At 35.9% G+C, this 15771-nt stretch overlaps 1 protein-coding gene and 1 long non-coding RNA gene across 3 annotated transcripts in view; one reads left to right on the forward strand and one right to left on the reverse strand.

Annotated features, from left to right (window-relative positions):
- LOC123773476 (uncharacterized) lies at positions 1-4438 on the forward strand. Of its 2 annotated transcripts, none has more exons than XR_006774831.2 (3): positions 1-216; positions 2474-2621; positions 4312-4438. It is a non-coding gene; the product is annotated as an uncharacterized lncRNA (long non-coding RNA). The 2 variants fall into 2 exon arrangements; XR_006774830.2 differs by having other exon boundaries at positions 1-212.
- The window catches only part of LOC123773472 (uncharacterized), a 13485-nt gene continuing 1721 nt past the window's right edge, over positions 4008-15771 (reverse strand). Inside the window, exons 2-6 of the mRNA XM_045767272.2 lie at positions 14779-15236; positions 12755-13660; positions 10405-10590; positions 9819-10023; positions 4008-8131 (exon numbers count right to left, since the gene is read on the reverse strand). Coding sequence (XP_045623228.1) covers positions 7953-8131; positions 9819-10023; positions 10405-10590; positions 12755-13660; positions 14779-15236 — 1934 coding nt within the window. The 3' untranslated portion in view covers positions 4008-7952. The remainder of the gene's footprint in view (positions 8132-9818; positions 10024-10404; positions 10591-12754; positions 13661-14778; positions 15237-15771) is intronic.

Below are 15771 nucleotides of genomic sequence, written 5' to 3' on the forward strand. Positions count from 1 at the left end.
GCCACACCCAGGCTCCTGCTTGCTACAGCCTGCTTCCGCACACCTGACGTCATGTGTATACGGGGCGAGGGCCGCTCACAACTCTCCTCCCTCTCTCTACGCCAGGTGTGACTGTTTCCATGTCATTCCTTGTGTATACGCGTCGGTGTATCCTCTCTCTCGCTCTTTAAGTCAAACTTTACTAGTGTCTTCTAGTCCGAGGGATCAGCATTGTAAGTACGTACTGCACATACTTTATATATATATATATATATATATATATATATATATATATATATATATATATATATATATATATATATATATATATATATATATATATATATATATATATATATATATATATATATATATATATATATATATATATATATATATATATATATATATATATATATATATATATATATATATATATATATATATATATATATATATATATATATATATATATATATATATATATATATATATATATATATATATATATATATATATATATATATATATATATATATATATTATATATAATATATGTATGTCGTACCTAGTAGCCAGAACTCACTTCTCAGCCTACTATTCAAGGCCCGATTTGCCTAATAAGCCAAGTTTTCCTGAATTAATATATTTACTATAATTTTTTTCTTATGAAATGATAAAGCAACCCTTTTCTCTATGTATGAGGTCAATTTTTTTTTATTGGAGTTAACATTAACGTAGATATATGACCGAACCTAGCCAACCCTACCTAACCTAACCTAACCTATATTTATAGGTAAGGTTAGGTTAGGTAGCCAAAAAAAGCTAGGTTAGGTTAGGTAGGTTAGGTAGACGAAAAAACATTAATTCATGAAAACTTGGCTTATTAGGCAAATCGGGCCTTGAATAGTAGGCTGAGAAGTGCGTTCTGGCTATTAGGTACGACATATATATATATATATATATATATATATGTATGTATGTATGTCGTACCTAATAGCCAGAACGCACTTCTCAGCCTACAATGCAAGGCCCAATTTGCCTAATAAGCCAAGTTTTCATGAATTAATTGTTTTTCGACTACCTAACCTAACCTAACTTTTTCGGCTACCTAACCTAACCTATAAAGATAGGTTAGGTTAGGTTAGGTAGGGTTGGTTAGGTTCGGTCATATATCTACGTTAATTTTAACTCCAATAAAAAAAAATTGACCTCATACATAATGAAATGGGGAGCTTTATCATTTCATAAGAAAAAAATTAGAGAAAATATATTAATTCGGGAAAACTTGGCTTATTAGGCAAATCGGGCCTTGCATAGTAGGCAGAGAAGTGCATTCTGGCTACTAGGTACGACATATATATATATATATATATATATATATATATATATATATATATATATATATAATTATTAAATTCTGATATTGATATAAGTTCCTGAAATTTGGATAAAGTTGCATCTTTATTTGAGAAAAAAAAATGGGTGAAAGAAAAATACTAAAAGTGGTCTCAAACTTAATATTTCTAATCAAGATTTTTTGGCATTACATTAAAGGCTGAGAACAGTTTGCCTTCACCATTTCACTTCTTGGAGTGTGTTCCATTTGTTCACTATCTTGACATTTAAATGTTATTGTTTTGTTTCTGTGGGTCATTTGGGTACTTAGTTTCCTTGTGTTCTTTGATCATGTACTAGGCAATGCAAAATAATGTTATTTGCCATATGTATTCCCCTGAGTATTTTGTATGTGATCATGTCTACTGTTTTGTATCTCTTCTAGTGACGTGATGTACTCACCTAGTTGTACTCACCTAGTTGTGCTTGCGGGGGTTGAGCTCTGGCTCTTTGGTCCCGCCTCTCAACCGTCAATCAACAGGTGTACAGGTTCCTGAGCCTATTGGGCTCTATCATATCTACACTTGAAACTGTGTATGGAGTCAGCCTCCACCACATTGCTTCCTAATGCATTCCATTTGTCAACCACTCTGACACTAAAAAAGTTCTTTCTAATATCTCTGTGGCTCATTTGGGCACTCAGTTTCCACCTGTGTCCCCTAGTGCGTGTGCCCCTTGTGTTAAATAGCCTATCTTTATCAACCCTGTCGATTCCCTTGAGAATCTTGAATGTGGTGATCATGTCCCCCCTAACTCTTCTGTCTTCCAACGAAGTGAGGTTCAATTCCCGTAGTCTCTCCTCGTAGCTCATACCTCTCAGCTCGGGTACTAGTCTGGTGGCAAACCTTTGAACCTTTTCCAGTTTACTCTTATGCTTGACTAGATATGGACTCCATGCTGGAGCCGCATACTCCAGGATTGGTCTGACATATGTGGTATATAATGTTCTGAAAGATTTCTTACACAAGTTTCTAAAGGCCGTTCTTATGTTAGCCAACCTGGCATATGCTGCTGATGTTATCACATGTTATCACAACCTGGCATATGCTGCTGATGTTGTTGTGTGTCCCCTACTGTACTAACAGTATTATATCAGATCTGCAGATCCATCTTGGCCAGAATTTCTGAACCAGGGAGGAATTCTTCCAGAGGGGAGGAAGAACTGGGAATTGTGTTTTCTACAAACTACAAATCTACAGATTGTGCATAATCTATAGAACGTCATACCTTACTGTATGTCAAAGGTTAGTCTATAAAATGGAATGTTCGAGATTGGAGGCCAGATGTGGGGCTATCCTCATTAAACTTTGCTAGATTAATAGTTATGTATGTTATCGGGAGGCGTAGGAAGGGTGGGGTTATCCCAGTGCCCCCCATTCTGAAGAGGGGCACTGCCCCAATGCCCCTCCTTTCTTGAAGTCTGAAGATGTGAAATGTTCAGCCCTGAGCCAATAGACTTTACCATTACTTTAAATATTTGTGAATTCAGGCATTGACTTTCAAAACGTATGTTGTTCAGATGACACATCTGCATTCTAACCACAACGTTTTCGTTACAGTGATAGCGATGGTGGATGATGAATGGTTACAATGATGGAGGAGAAACAGGAAAGCTATGTGGGTGGGATATGGGGAGGGTATGTGGAGAGCGATGGGGAAGGTGGGTAGAGTGGTAAAGGAGAGGGTGTAGAGAGGGAGATGGGAATGTAGAGAAGGGGAGAGGGGGAGTTGGGGGAATGTGAAAAGGGAGGTTAGGAATCCTCCTAACCTCCTGTACATTCATTGTGCATAGGCCAGGGTGTACCAATTCCCTAAGTATACACATGCCCTAACTTAAGTGACAATGAACATAACATTTTTTGCTTAAAGTTTTGATAATGTTTTCTCCTCATAAATTCTAAACTTAAATAACCCTTAAGTACTGTCCTGTACTTTTATTTGTTACCATGTTAATTGCCCTGTAGTGAGTGTACCTGTGACTAGCTCATTTGACCATATCTTGAGATCATCTTGAGATGATTCCGGGGGTTAGGGTCCCTGTCCTCGACCAGGGCCGCGGTCAAGGACCTCGACCTCAACCTTAAAGGCAAATCCATTACAACTATTGGTACAGTAGTTGTTACTACATATAAATCCTGACTACAAATAAATACATGGTACTACATATAGTAGTCAATTTTGATTTGGACGAAACCTTATAATAAACAAAGTCAATAAGCCATGCCACTATTGGTTTAGCTATTAGGTTCTAGTCACAATTTAGTCATTAGTAATTGCTTTTAATTCTGTAAGAGAAAGCAGATACACAGAAGTTAATAACCATATTGATTTTCTAATACGGTATTTATTTTAATGAAGTATTTGTACACTATGTGGAGCACTCCTAATCTGGTACAGTATATTCATTTAACAAATTTTTAAAATAAATACAACACTATGCTGTGGCTGCAATTCATCCATAGAAATTAATGCTTCAAATAATCCCCTTTCCCCCCCTGGTGATCTTCATTAACAATCGGAGTCGACATTGTTGTAGGTAATTACAGTTGAGCCCGTGTGATCAGTAATTAGTCTTTTAAAGTTGAATATTTTCTAGATTGTAAAACTATTTGTTAAGTAATACAATTAAATAATTTTTCATACTTTTATTTTTTTGTTTATAAAAATAATTGTACATTTAATCAGTCTATAATAATGTACAGTATATTATGGATATGGCAACCTTACCAATAATTATAGCTGCTATCAGCCTCACATTCTCTGCATAATAGGGATGGAGGGATTGAGTTTAAAACCCATCTCAAAGTTACTTCATGTAAAGGCAGAGAGAAATGAAAAACCATACTGTATTTGAAACATTTTTCTTAACTGGTCATTTCAAAGCCAACTCCCTTTGCCCTCCCCCTATGTTCATTCTACCATTTTTATTTTCAGAGCAGATGGGATGAAAGTAAGATAATGTTAACTGGTTGACCATGTTTATGTTAACATTTTTGACACATGGTGGCAGTGATTTGCAGAAGCCGAATAACAACATAGGTATTCAGGTGGGTACAGGGGGGGGGGGGGGCGGGAGGTACCAGTTACACTGTACACAAGACGATTTGACAACATAATTTTAAAACTTTTTTTCCATCCCAGCCTAACACATCCTAATGTAACAATATATACAATCAGTTTTAACAAACAGAAAACTACTTTGTTGAATAGTCTTTTGTACAATTTGACTATTCCCAGTATTTATTGGGAGTAGGTGGGCATGTAAGTGGGTGGTATAGTAGGGGGGTTAAATCTGTAGGAGCTATGAGGGTTTGAACCCCCACACTTGGTACTCCCATGGACTGATGCATCTATTTAATGTGATTTCATTGTGCATAGGCCAGGGTGTACCAATTCCCTAAGTATACACATGCCCTAACTTAAGTGACAATGAACATAACATTTTTTGCTTAAAGTTTTGATAATGTTTTCTCCTCATAAATTCCAAACTTAAATAACCCTTAAGTACTGTCCTGTACTTTTATTTGTTACCATGTTAATTGCCCTGTAGTGAGTGTACCTGTGACTGTTCATGTGTATGCAGCCAGCCAACAAGAGCATGTGTGTGTTTGTGTCAGTACTGTATTGATATGGCGCAGAGTGGGGTAATCACATTCACATACAGTACTGTACACGAGTTTGTACACCCACTTGTGCATGCATCTATAAGCCTTTCATTGTGCATGAAAGGCTTATATGTGGGCATGAATGTGTACATGCACTGTGTATATGCTAGCAACAGCCAGGCCAAGCAATGTAACCATTTAGTGCCCAGAGAGTCTCTTATTATGTTCCAAAACAACAACCTAATGACTAGAAATATAATTTGACAGCCGATACACCTAGCTGTACATTACCATTGATAAAAAAAAAAAAGGATCTTTCCAGTTTTTTTTATATTTTTTTGAGGGGGGGGGGTGTTCTTCACATTATTCCTAGTAATAAGATACCAGTACTGCCAGATTGTGTACCACCAAGTGGATGTGGCAGGGATGCTGACAACTTAGGGGAAGGTGTCATTTGGAATACTGTTACCATTATAATAATTTTTGTTTAAATCAAAGCCTGTAACACACAGAAATCACAATAACGTGATTCATCAAATGAACAAATCCACAAGGGCCGTGACGAGGATTCAAACCTACATCCGAGAGCATCCCAGACACTGTCTTTTGCAATTCTTTTACCATGTAGCTCAGTCAATTAAGACAGGGTCTGGGATGGTCTCGGACGTAGGTTCAAATCCTCGTCATGGCCCTTGTGGATTTGTTCAAAGCCTGTAAATTTAACAAAATAAGAAAATACAGTATAAAAAAAATCCTCAATACATTTGTACTATAAATATTAAAATAAACCAATCTCATTGATATTAGAGCAGTATACCCAACTGAAAGATGGGTAATTTTCACATCTTTTGTTATAAGTTTGAATATTGTGAAGTGTAAATGGTTACAATTTCAAAGTATTCAAAAATAGCATTACTCAAATATAAATATACTGTAATTTAAAATAAATAATAGTTTTTTTATTTACAATCCAGCAATGAATTGTCATGAAGATAAAGCATATAAACACAATTTTATAACATAATACCATACTAACCTCAAATCAATTTGTTATTTACACTACCTAAAATATTATTTGTACTAAAATACTATATTGAGACACTTACTTTTCAGAGTAAATTCAGAAATCTAGAAATATTTTCAAGCAACTGAACAGAAAATTTGGATTCTCACTTCCATTCATAACATGGGTGATGCCCTTTACAGAGGGTATCAAACATGTAAATATTAAATTGTTAGATCCCATGTAATTCAGACATACAATAACATGGCTGAAAATGAGAAACCCATCCCATAAACCTGAAAATAAAGTAATTGATGTTTCAGTCCATCGTTGATCATTATCATGACATGATAATTGTTTTGAGTAGACTGAAATATTATCAATTACTTTATTTTCAGATTTGTGGGATGGTTGTCTAATTCAGATTGTTTTATAATTTTCTGCAAAAACAAGGTATTACCCCATAATGGGTTTGCCTTATTAAAATATAGTATTATTATAAAATACTGTATATAGAGAATATAATTTGGCATGTGATGCAATTAAGACTAGAGCATTTCAAATTCTGAACATTTTAAGTACAGTATTACATTACATTCATACTAAATTTAATAGTAAAAATAAAATACAAGCAAAGAAAGAAATAATTCAGATAATTTGTTATGAAAATAAAGTATAGTAGAGCACAGATGGATAAATTTCTTGTTACAGCAAATATACCCATTGAAAACCACTCCTATTGCAATAGGTACCCCGTCACTTTTGGCACTAACATGAAATGGAATTGTAGATTTATTTATAGACAACATGATACCAAGTACATATAACCAGAGTCAATGAAGTGCATATAGCAAAGACCCTTCTCCATGAAGAAATTATTTTAAATTCAAGGATTTGAGAAGTAGGTGCAAGAGGTTAGTGAGTATACAGATGGTTGTATATTAACCTACCCATCCGCCACACACCACATTTTACGGCAATTTCTCCACTATGACATTAAAACTGCCATAATCTCACTAGATACACATGCTGCTTTTATACTAGCTTTACTTTCTGAGAAGGTGGTACAGTACTTGAAATCAATACTGAAGTTTACCAATGCATGGCAATGCCTTACACAAGTTTTGTACATTTTCTTAACTACCATATAAAGTGTTTTCAATTCATAATGTAAAAAATTAAATCTTACCGTCATCAGGTGAGGTAGTATCACTTGATTTGATTCAGCTGTCTGTAATTGCAAGCATCAGTGCAACTTCTAGTACACATTCTGAAGTATCTTGTGTACAAGCCTCATCTGTACCCTCATGACCTTCATTTTATTGGTAATATTCTTGGTGTCAGCCAACATCTTTTACTGAAAATTAATGCGAGGAAACATCCACACGTTTGTGAGAATGGTTAACAAGTGCTTGAGATAAATAGGGTGTAGTTCCACTAACCTCAAATATCTATGACAACATATGTTCCCACAATTTTAAAATTTGTGCTTATAGCATCCTTACTCTATACTGTACTCCTGAAACAAAAGCATCACATTCCATTTCTTCCCACTTCTTCCATGTACCTTTTCTGGTACACTCAATAAGTGCCCCACTTCCTCAGTTACTAATTTTTACCTCTGCTAGCTTTGTTGCAGTCAAATGGTATCCTTCATATTCTCCTACAACACACATTTTGGACAGCCTGTCACTGATGTCATCAATCCTCTTCTATATTTTAACAATTATATAAACTATACCAATGACCTATTTCAATACTAATTACTTTAAGTGGATTTCCCAAATCTTCATCCATTTCGTGATTCCCATAAAAAGCCCCTTTACTACAAAGTATTAATCCCAATGCTGTACTTATTTAACACATCATTGTCTTTCATTTAACATTTCCATCCTACCTCTACCCATGTACTCTTACCCTCATGCCTAGCATTAACATTTTTTCAAGACAGCAAGAAATTTCAGTCCCTAACCAATATAAAACAAACTGGTGTTTTCTGATCTGTTTAGATCTGTAGACAAATCACTTGAAATAAAAACATCGGATTCATCCATAAATTCTAGATCACTGGTAGAGTACGAAGACGACCACCTACTGGATGAGACGGATGCAAAGGCTGGTTCTGACCTTGAAGACTTCATCGTATCTGCAGAAAAGAACTTCAATAAGTTGTGTATAATAATAATTTAAAAAACAATTAAGGATAAAAAAATAAAAAGCAATTAAGGATAAAAAAAATACAGTTAAATCCTATGTATATGATCAAGGAAGGTGTCCTATGGTCTTCAATACCAGCATCTCTCGTGATACAAACTATAATTAATTATGGATCTCTTGAAAATACAAATCAAATAATAACAATTATTACATTTAGAATTAATCATAAATTACACAACTATAATCATTATAATACATAACACTAACAATGATAATATCTTGTAAGAGCAAATATGATAAGCAACAATGGAACAAAATGAGTACAGTACTGTATTTCGCGGTGGATAGGGGACACATTTTCAGTTTTCCACGGAGATTATACAGTACTGTATTGTATTTTACACACAAAAAATTTAGGTTTCCCTACAAAACCACTTGGGCATCACTTTCAATGTGTGATTAAACAGGAATTCAGTTTACAGAATTCTTAACACTGATGTGTCTGAATTCAACTAACTGTACAGTACTAGCAAACAGACTTAAGAAAAACAACTAATAATTTTGGGGGATTTTAATATTGACCTCTGCAAGCCTGATAACCTTCAAGCTGCTAGTTTCCTCAACCATATGAATTCCCGCTTGCTCATATCCTTAATCACTAAACCTACCAAAATTACCGATATGACTGCCTCTACTCTTGACCACATCTGGACTAACATAACCTCTCCACTCACTTCAGGGATAATCACTGATAGGACCATAGACCATTACCCCCACATTTCTTCTAACCAACATTAATAAACCACCTCTAGAGTTGGTTTATTAATGAGTTGGGGAAAGAGAAAGAATTGGGACTTACCAGCTGCTCACCATATTAATTTTGGTCTCACTTTAATGGAGTCAAAAGTATTGGGAGGATTGCCATCACCGAAGTCTACTTTTAATGATAGCTGTTAAATGCATAGAGTGGGAACTGAAATTTGTAGTATGAAACATGTAAACAATGATTAAAAATTATGCAGTTAGGTCCACTTAGGCTATTTTTGTAACAACTCGTATGGCTGTGCAGGCATAAAAGTAGCACTGTTTGTATTATGGGGGAACGGTGGAGTGGGTTCATATAGCGGACTGAGATGCAAAAACAGGGACATGGGAGACAGGCCATTCATATTACCTGTGTATGTCTGTTAGATGTTTGTAAGTTGAGACCTCTGTACATGGTGAGATGGGCCAGGTTGTGGCACATCCCCTGCTTGATGAAGGCATCAACAATTGATTGTCATGCCCAAAGCTTCTTTTCCAGGAGCATTTTTTAGCATAATAGCATATCACACTGACAAAATTACATCACCTTTAAACACAACTATGGTAGGTAGTACTGCCATCTAGTACATTTGCGTAGTTACCACAGGCATAACTGGCAATCTGTATGTTTCCAGTTACTACTCAAGAGATAACGATTGTTACGATTTTGTTGATTGATATTATAGGAAGCAGTTCCCTCCTTAATTAGGTAACAAAACCATTTGCATGGTTACTTGTCATCGTGAGCCTGGTGGGAGTGAGTGTCTTGTGAAACCCCTGATTATGTCTAATGGAACAACTGAGGAAACCTCTCTCATAAAATATTATTTGTTGTTTTATTATTTGTCAAAAGCTTCATAGTTTTCACTTACCTTCTTTCCAAAAATAATTATCTGACTTCAACTTCCTGAGAGCTTCCTGGGCCTCAGGGACACCCATCTTCTCAGCTTTGACAAGTAGACTATACATACGATCAGAGTCGGAAGGTCCACCTTGTCCACGGCTCATTAGAACTGCTAAATTATAGGTAGCCCATCCGTGTCCAGCCTCACTGGCTGTCTCATATAGTTCTCGAGCCTGATGGATAAAAGAAACTTGTCCTTTATTGTAAATTGCATAGGTAGCTGTCACTTATTCTATATTACAGCATTTGCAAAGTTCCTTGTCACTGTGGGGCACGGACAATGAGAAGCCTGGAATCTTAGTGCCCTGGGTGTACCGTGGCTATTGGCTCAGGAAGCAACCAACAGAAGCTTGCTTAGGAATGAAAAAAAAATCCAACCCATTATATTGTACATATAAGTTCAAACATTTCCAAATTAATAATATACAGTACTGTAAATAGAGAAACAGTCACAATAGAGTGGCTGAAATAAATAACCCTAAGGAAATGCCACCACTTGCATTTTACATGTGGGTTGGGTTATTTATAATATAAAAAGTTAAAAGAGGACGTACCATCTTCAAATCCTGAGTGACACCATGGCCTAGTTGGTAACAAAGGGCAAGGTTGAAAACAGCTGATGGATCACCTAACAGTGCCCCAGCCTTGAAATGTGTGACTGCTGAGAGAATTTCACCTTCCATAACTCCTAAAAGCTGATCTTGAATTATCTTAATGCCTTGACTTTCAGCCTTCAGAATCTGTTGGCAATACAATAGATATTAAATCTACCATACAAGAGTGATTTATATGGAAATAATGTAGTACTAACCACATCATTATCAAACTTACATCTAATACAAACATTCACGAGAGGGTTAAAAACAAAGAGGGGCACTAGAAGTGTGTGAAAAAGTTTTAAAGAAGTCTGATAAAGAGATCTAGGGGTGGTTTTTGGATATATAACTGTCAGAATAGAACCAGTGAAGAGCAGGGGTGCCATAAGCACAATCAGATAACACTGATTGTGCACCAGAGGTCCACGGTTGTTCAACATCCTCCCAGCGAGTATAAGAAATATTGCTGGAACAACTGTGGACATCTTCAAGAGAAAACTAGATAGTTTTTTAAGAAGTGCCGGACTAACCAGGCTGTGGTGGATATGAGGGCCTGCGGGCCGCTCCAAGCAACAGCATGTTGGACCAAGCTCTCAAGTTAAGGCTGGCCTTAGGGCGTACTTGGGGAGTAGAACAACTCCCAGACCCCATCACGCAGGTATAAAGCACCTGAGGATCACATAAAGAACATTGTGAAAGGGGTGTATGCTATGCTTTCCAACTTTGGAATTACTTTTACTCAAGAAGCACATCATTAAACTATAAAAGATGCACAGACATGCAACTAAATGGCTTCCAGAAGTGGAAAAACAAGAGCTATGAGGAGAGATTATGTGTTAAATATACCAAAGCCAGAAGATAGAAGAAAAAGAGGTAATATGATCACCACACACAAAATAGTAACAGGAATTAATAAAACTGACAAAAAACAATTTTTTAAAACAGCAACTTCAAGAACAAGAGAACATAGGCTCAAACTAAGTAAAGAAAGCTCTTGAAAAACCTCAGAAAGCTCACTTTTGGAAAGTGGTAGTCATTTGGAACAAGTTCAGGGAGGGAACAGGTGGTTCATTTTGAACAAGTGGTGGAGGCCAAAACCATCCGTAGTTTTTAAAGTGTTATACATATGACAGAGAACTGGGAAGACTGGACATCATAAGTGTACCTCTCATCCCGTAACTACACTTAAGTAATTACACTTAGACAATTACTAAGTTCATGCAAAATGACTTACTGTTACTTTAGAAATGGTCAAAAGACTAGTAAATACTAATGAGTTTACACTGACTAATTTCAACAGGAAGCTCCATGTTATTAAGATTTAATAGCATATGTGAAGAAAGTCATTCAAGATATCCAGAAGTCTGAGCTGTTCTCTCCTCCTGCATACACTTAAAAGTTAAATAAAATAAACAAAATTTAGGCTCCCTGCCTCCTGCTTTCTAATAAACATTCTTAACACGAACTTGGTGCCGTCTTATACATGTACTGATGGGAATATGACTCTTTGACAGGCAGACAAGGAGTGTCAGGAGACAGAAACCATAACACTGTATCTCAACTGTAAATGGAAACTTTATATCAAACTGCTAAAATTGACAAAAAATTGACAAATTAATACATTTATTGAGTGCAGCATATTTTTAAGTTTAAACATTTACATGATAAACAAATTCAAACTCATTTTGAATTCTTCAATTTAAGTTGATAAGGAACCAATTCATTGAGCTTTACTTTGTCAATTTTAGTAATGCGTTTAATTTAGATACAATGCATATTTTAATACTGTACTTTATTATATCAAGATGTTTGTAATATAAAAATTAAGAAAACTAATTGGAAAGAAAAATTCTTGATGCTTGACTAGAATATAAATGGGAAACTAATACTATATTGAACTAAGTTTTTTACCTGACCTACATAAAGCCAAATATGTAAATGTTACCAGAGATACATATGGAACCATCAGTCATTAATCTAAGTGTTCCTTGTACGAAGGGAATCCATATTAAATCTAAAGATGCTGTACAGTTCTAGAACAAATGCAGGTGGATCAACCTCTCAGGTTGAGACAAAACACAGTTATATACATTACTGAGAATAAGTCACACTAACATAGGTGAAAATTAATAACCCAATCCACACACATGAAAAGAAAGGAAATTGACAACATTTTGGTCTGTCTTCACCCCTAAGTCACGTCTCAGTTGTGACATAATAATGGTCCAGGACGGACCAAAACATTGTAACTTTCCTTTCTGTTCATGAGTGTGGGTTGGGTTATGTACAGTATTGTAAAATACTCTACCTCCATGAAGCTGTCACTCAGTTCGATGATGCCAGGCTCGGCATCAAGATGCTGCGATGAATCACTGGCTCCAACATTCTGGCCACTGTCATCACACGTGCAGTCTTCCAACAACACCTCTTCTCTCTTCAAGGAACTTTGTCTGATTGAAGGATCTGATAAGGCCGAGACAGATTCTTCAAGCCTAGCAGTCTTCTGTACCCCTTTTGTGCATCTTACATCCCTGTCTTCTTCACTTTTAGCTTTATCAAGGAGTAAACTTTCCTTGTCAGTATCACTTTGTTTAATATCTTCCTCTTCCAGCTTTGTTGGCTGGGGCTTGATAAATAATTTGGGGTTTTGGCAACATTCTGAATCTTCAAATAAAATTGTGTTGTCCTGTATAGAATATGTATTTTGCATCGAGAAGTGAGCTTCTTTTGTTATAGGGACCTCGGTTCCATATTTACAGCTTTGTTTTTGTTTTGTTTGGCTAGTATTTTTATCTTGGAATAATTGGAGATCTTTATGAAGATCTGGGATTATACGATTGTTTAACAAGGAATCTAAGGATTTGTCTTTTAATGTTGCCTTACTAAACATTGTCTTTTTTAATTCAAATTGATTTGCAGCAATATTCCAGAAAAAGCCAAAAGGAGATTGACTTGTCTCATGACTGAAAAAGTGGTGCAGATGTGGCATGTCATCTTCGTGTTGCTGGGATTCATAATATGCCTGATCTTTAATGTATTGATAGTGTTCGCTATAGTTAACTTGGCACTTACTTACTAAAGTGTCAGCCTCATTATACCATGACTTGGTTTTCTGTTCACTGTTACAGAAGTAATCTTGTCCTTGTCTCTTATATTTGCATCGTAGGACACCCCAGTCGTGATATAAAGACCACGTAAGCGCAACAGCCGATCCCTGTAAATTAATCAATAACTATTAAGTAAAAACATACAACAATTTCCATTCAGTAAAAACATACAACAATTTCCAAGCTCTATTTAGCACGCAATACAATATATACACTCGATGGATGGAGTGTTTATATTTTCCCTTACTTGAAGCTGAAACAAGTATATATTATGCTATGAGCAATATTAGTCAAAAAGGCAGTTTAATAAGCCTTCTCAATTATCCCTTCCTAACCACTCGTCCTGCACCTCTCAAGAATTGGATAAAACTCTTATAAGCAAAATAGTATAAACAAATTAGGTGTACTGTACTCTCATCTTGGTGTATATCTACATTAAAGTATAAAACACAGTTGAAGTATATTTTAAAATGTGTTATTATGTTGGCCACTCCATAATGTCATAGAAGATATGCACATGAGAATCAATGATAAATAACTACCTCAAAACTAAATATTTCTCAACCAAATTCTGCCATTAAAGTTCCATCAAATTCCAGACACACAACAGGTAACCACTCCATATACTGTACTGTATTCTCAAATGTAAATTTCATCTATGAGAGGCTTATGAATGTAGATGGGATAAGTTTAAAGATTGTAACAATTAAGCACTAAAAAGAGAAGTAGTTGTGCTCAGCTATATCAAAGTGATCTGAATTCACTGCAGCCTACTGTACAAGACTCAAATATCAAGAAAGCATCAGTCATAGTTCCACACAACAGACTTCCGGATAATTAAAACACGTGGAAGGAGTACTGGGCACACTTCTAGTCAAGAAGTGTGCTATTACTCCATTTCCCAAGCATAGTTTAGGCACTGGAGTGATAAATCTGTGGATGAGAAATCCTGACTATAGCTCCAAGGGTTCAAAACTTGTTAAAAAATGATGAGAGCATAATCTACCTTGTAAACCCCAAGATTCCCCAACACTAAAGGAAACCATTTTCCTCTGTAACTCAGGGGTCTAGTGATCCTGTACTTAGTGATAGCACTCACACTGTCAGGATCTGCCTCATTTGGTTTACACACATTATGAAGACAACGCTAGCCAATAATCTACCACAGGCAAACCTAATTTAAGAAAAATACCAATAGAATTTTAAGATAAACAGAGTTACCTACCCATCCCACTGCTTGGAGAATTGAATATGTCGAGAGGAAACACCCCCATTGTTGCAGAGGACACGTTCCATCCCGGTCGTGTGTCTGCTTTCCATTTTCTTGCTTCTTCTCCTCCTTACCTAAAGGCTTGTCTTGTGTAGAGTCTAAGAGTACTTCCCAGTGCCATGGAGTGCTGCTATTGTAGCCTGCTGTGAACACGTCTCTATCCCTTCCACTTCGCTGGTGTTTCTCTTCCTTTCCTTTGAGATCATTTTCTAAGGTTCTAATGACCTGATTTTCCCATCTGTGAACACCATTCACAGACTTAAAAATGGGGTCGTCCTTGTTGTGGCACGAGGTTGGTAAAGAGTAATACAAGGGAGCGAGTGAGTGTTGCTGCACTACTTTTTTACTATGTGGCTTGTGCTCCTCCACACTCTCCTGGCAGAAAAGGTGACTTGCTCTTACACATCGCACGCCTGAGAATTGAACCAGAATTGTTATTAAAACTCTAACTTTATTATTTACATCATGTATTTATATTTACATACATTAAAACAGAGAAGTCAATATATACTGTATACAGTACTGTATACTTTATTATTATACTGTATACTTTATTTACAGTAAAGTTCACTCCTGGTTGTGTAAAGCATCCCCCAGGCCCCTTACTTATGAGATCCATGTAGAACTTTATTGTATTATGGGGAAAAACAGGCTGCACCCTCATGTAAAAAATAATTACAACAAATTTATACAATACTATACAGTGAAATATTTTGTATTTACTTTGTATTTTGTATTTAATTTTGTAATAGAACACAAAAATAAATTCAATGTTTTATTGTAAAATTTTAAAGTTAATTAAAAGTGGAGTACCAAGTGCGACTGACTGATATCAAAGATACCAGGCAAGAGGAAGAGGGTTTGTTCCCCAACTCACGTTTACAGTACCATTGGTATCTTGTGTCACTTGACGCAGCTGCATGTTTGCTCTTTAAACATTTTGCAATG

Source organism: Procambarus clarkii, chromosome 89, assembly GCF_040958095.1.
Source record: "Procambarus clarkii isolate CNS0578487 chromosome 89, FALCON_Pclarkii_2.0, whole genome shotgun sequence".
NCBI classification, from domain to species: Eukaryota; Metazoa; Arthropoda; class Malacostraca; order Decapoda; family Cambaridae; genus Procambarus; species Procambarus clarkii.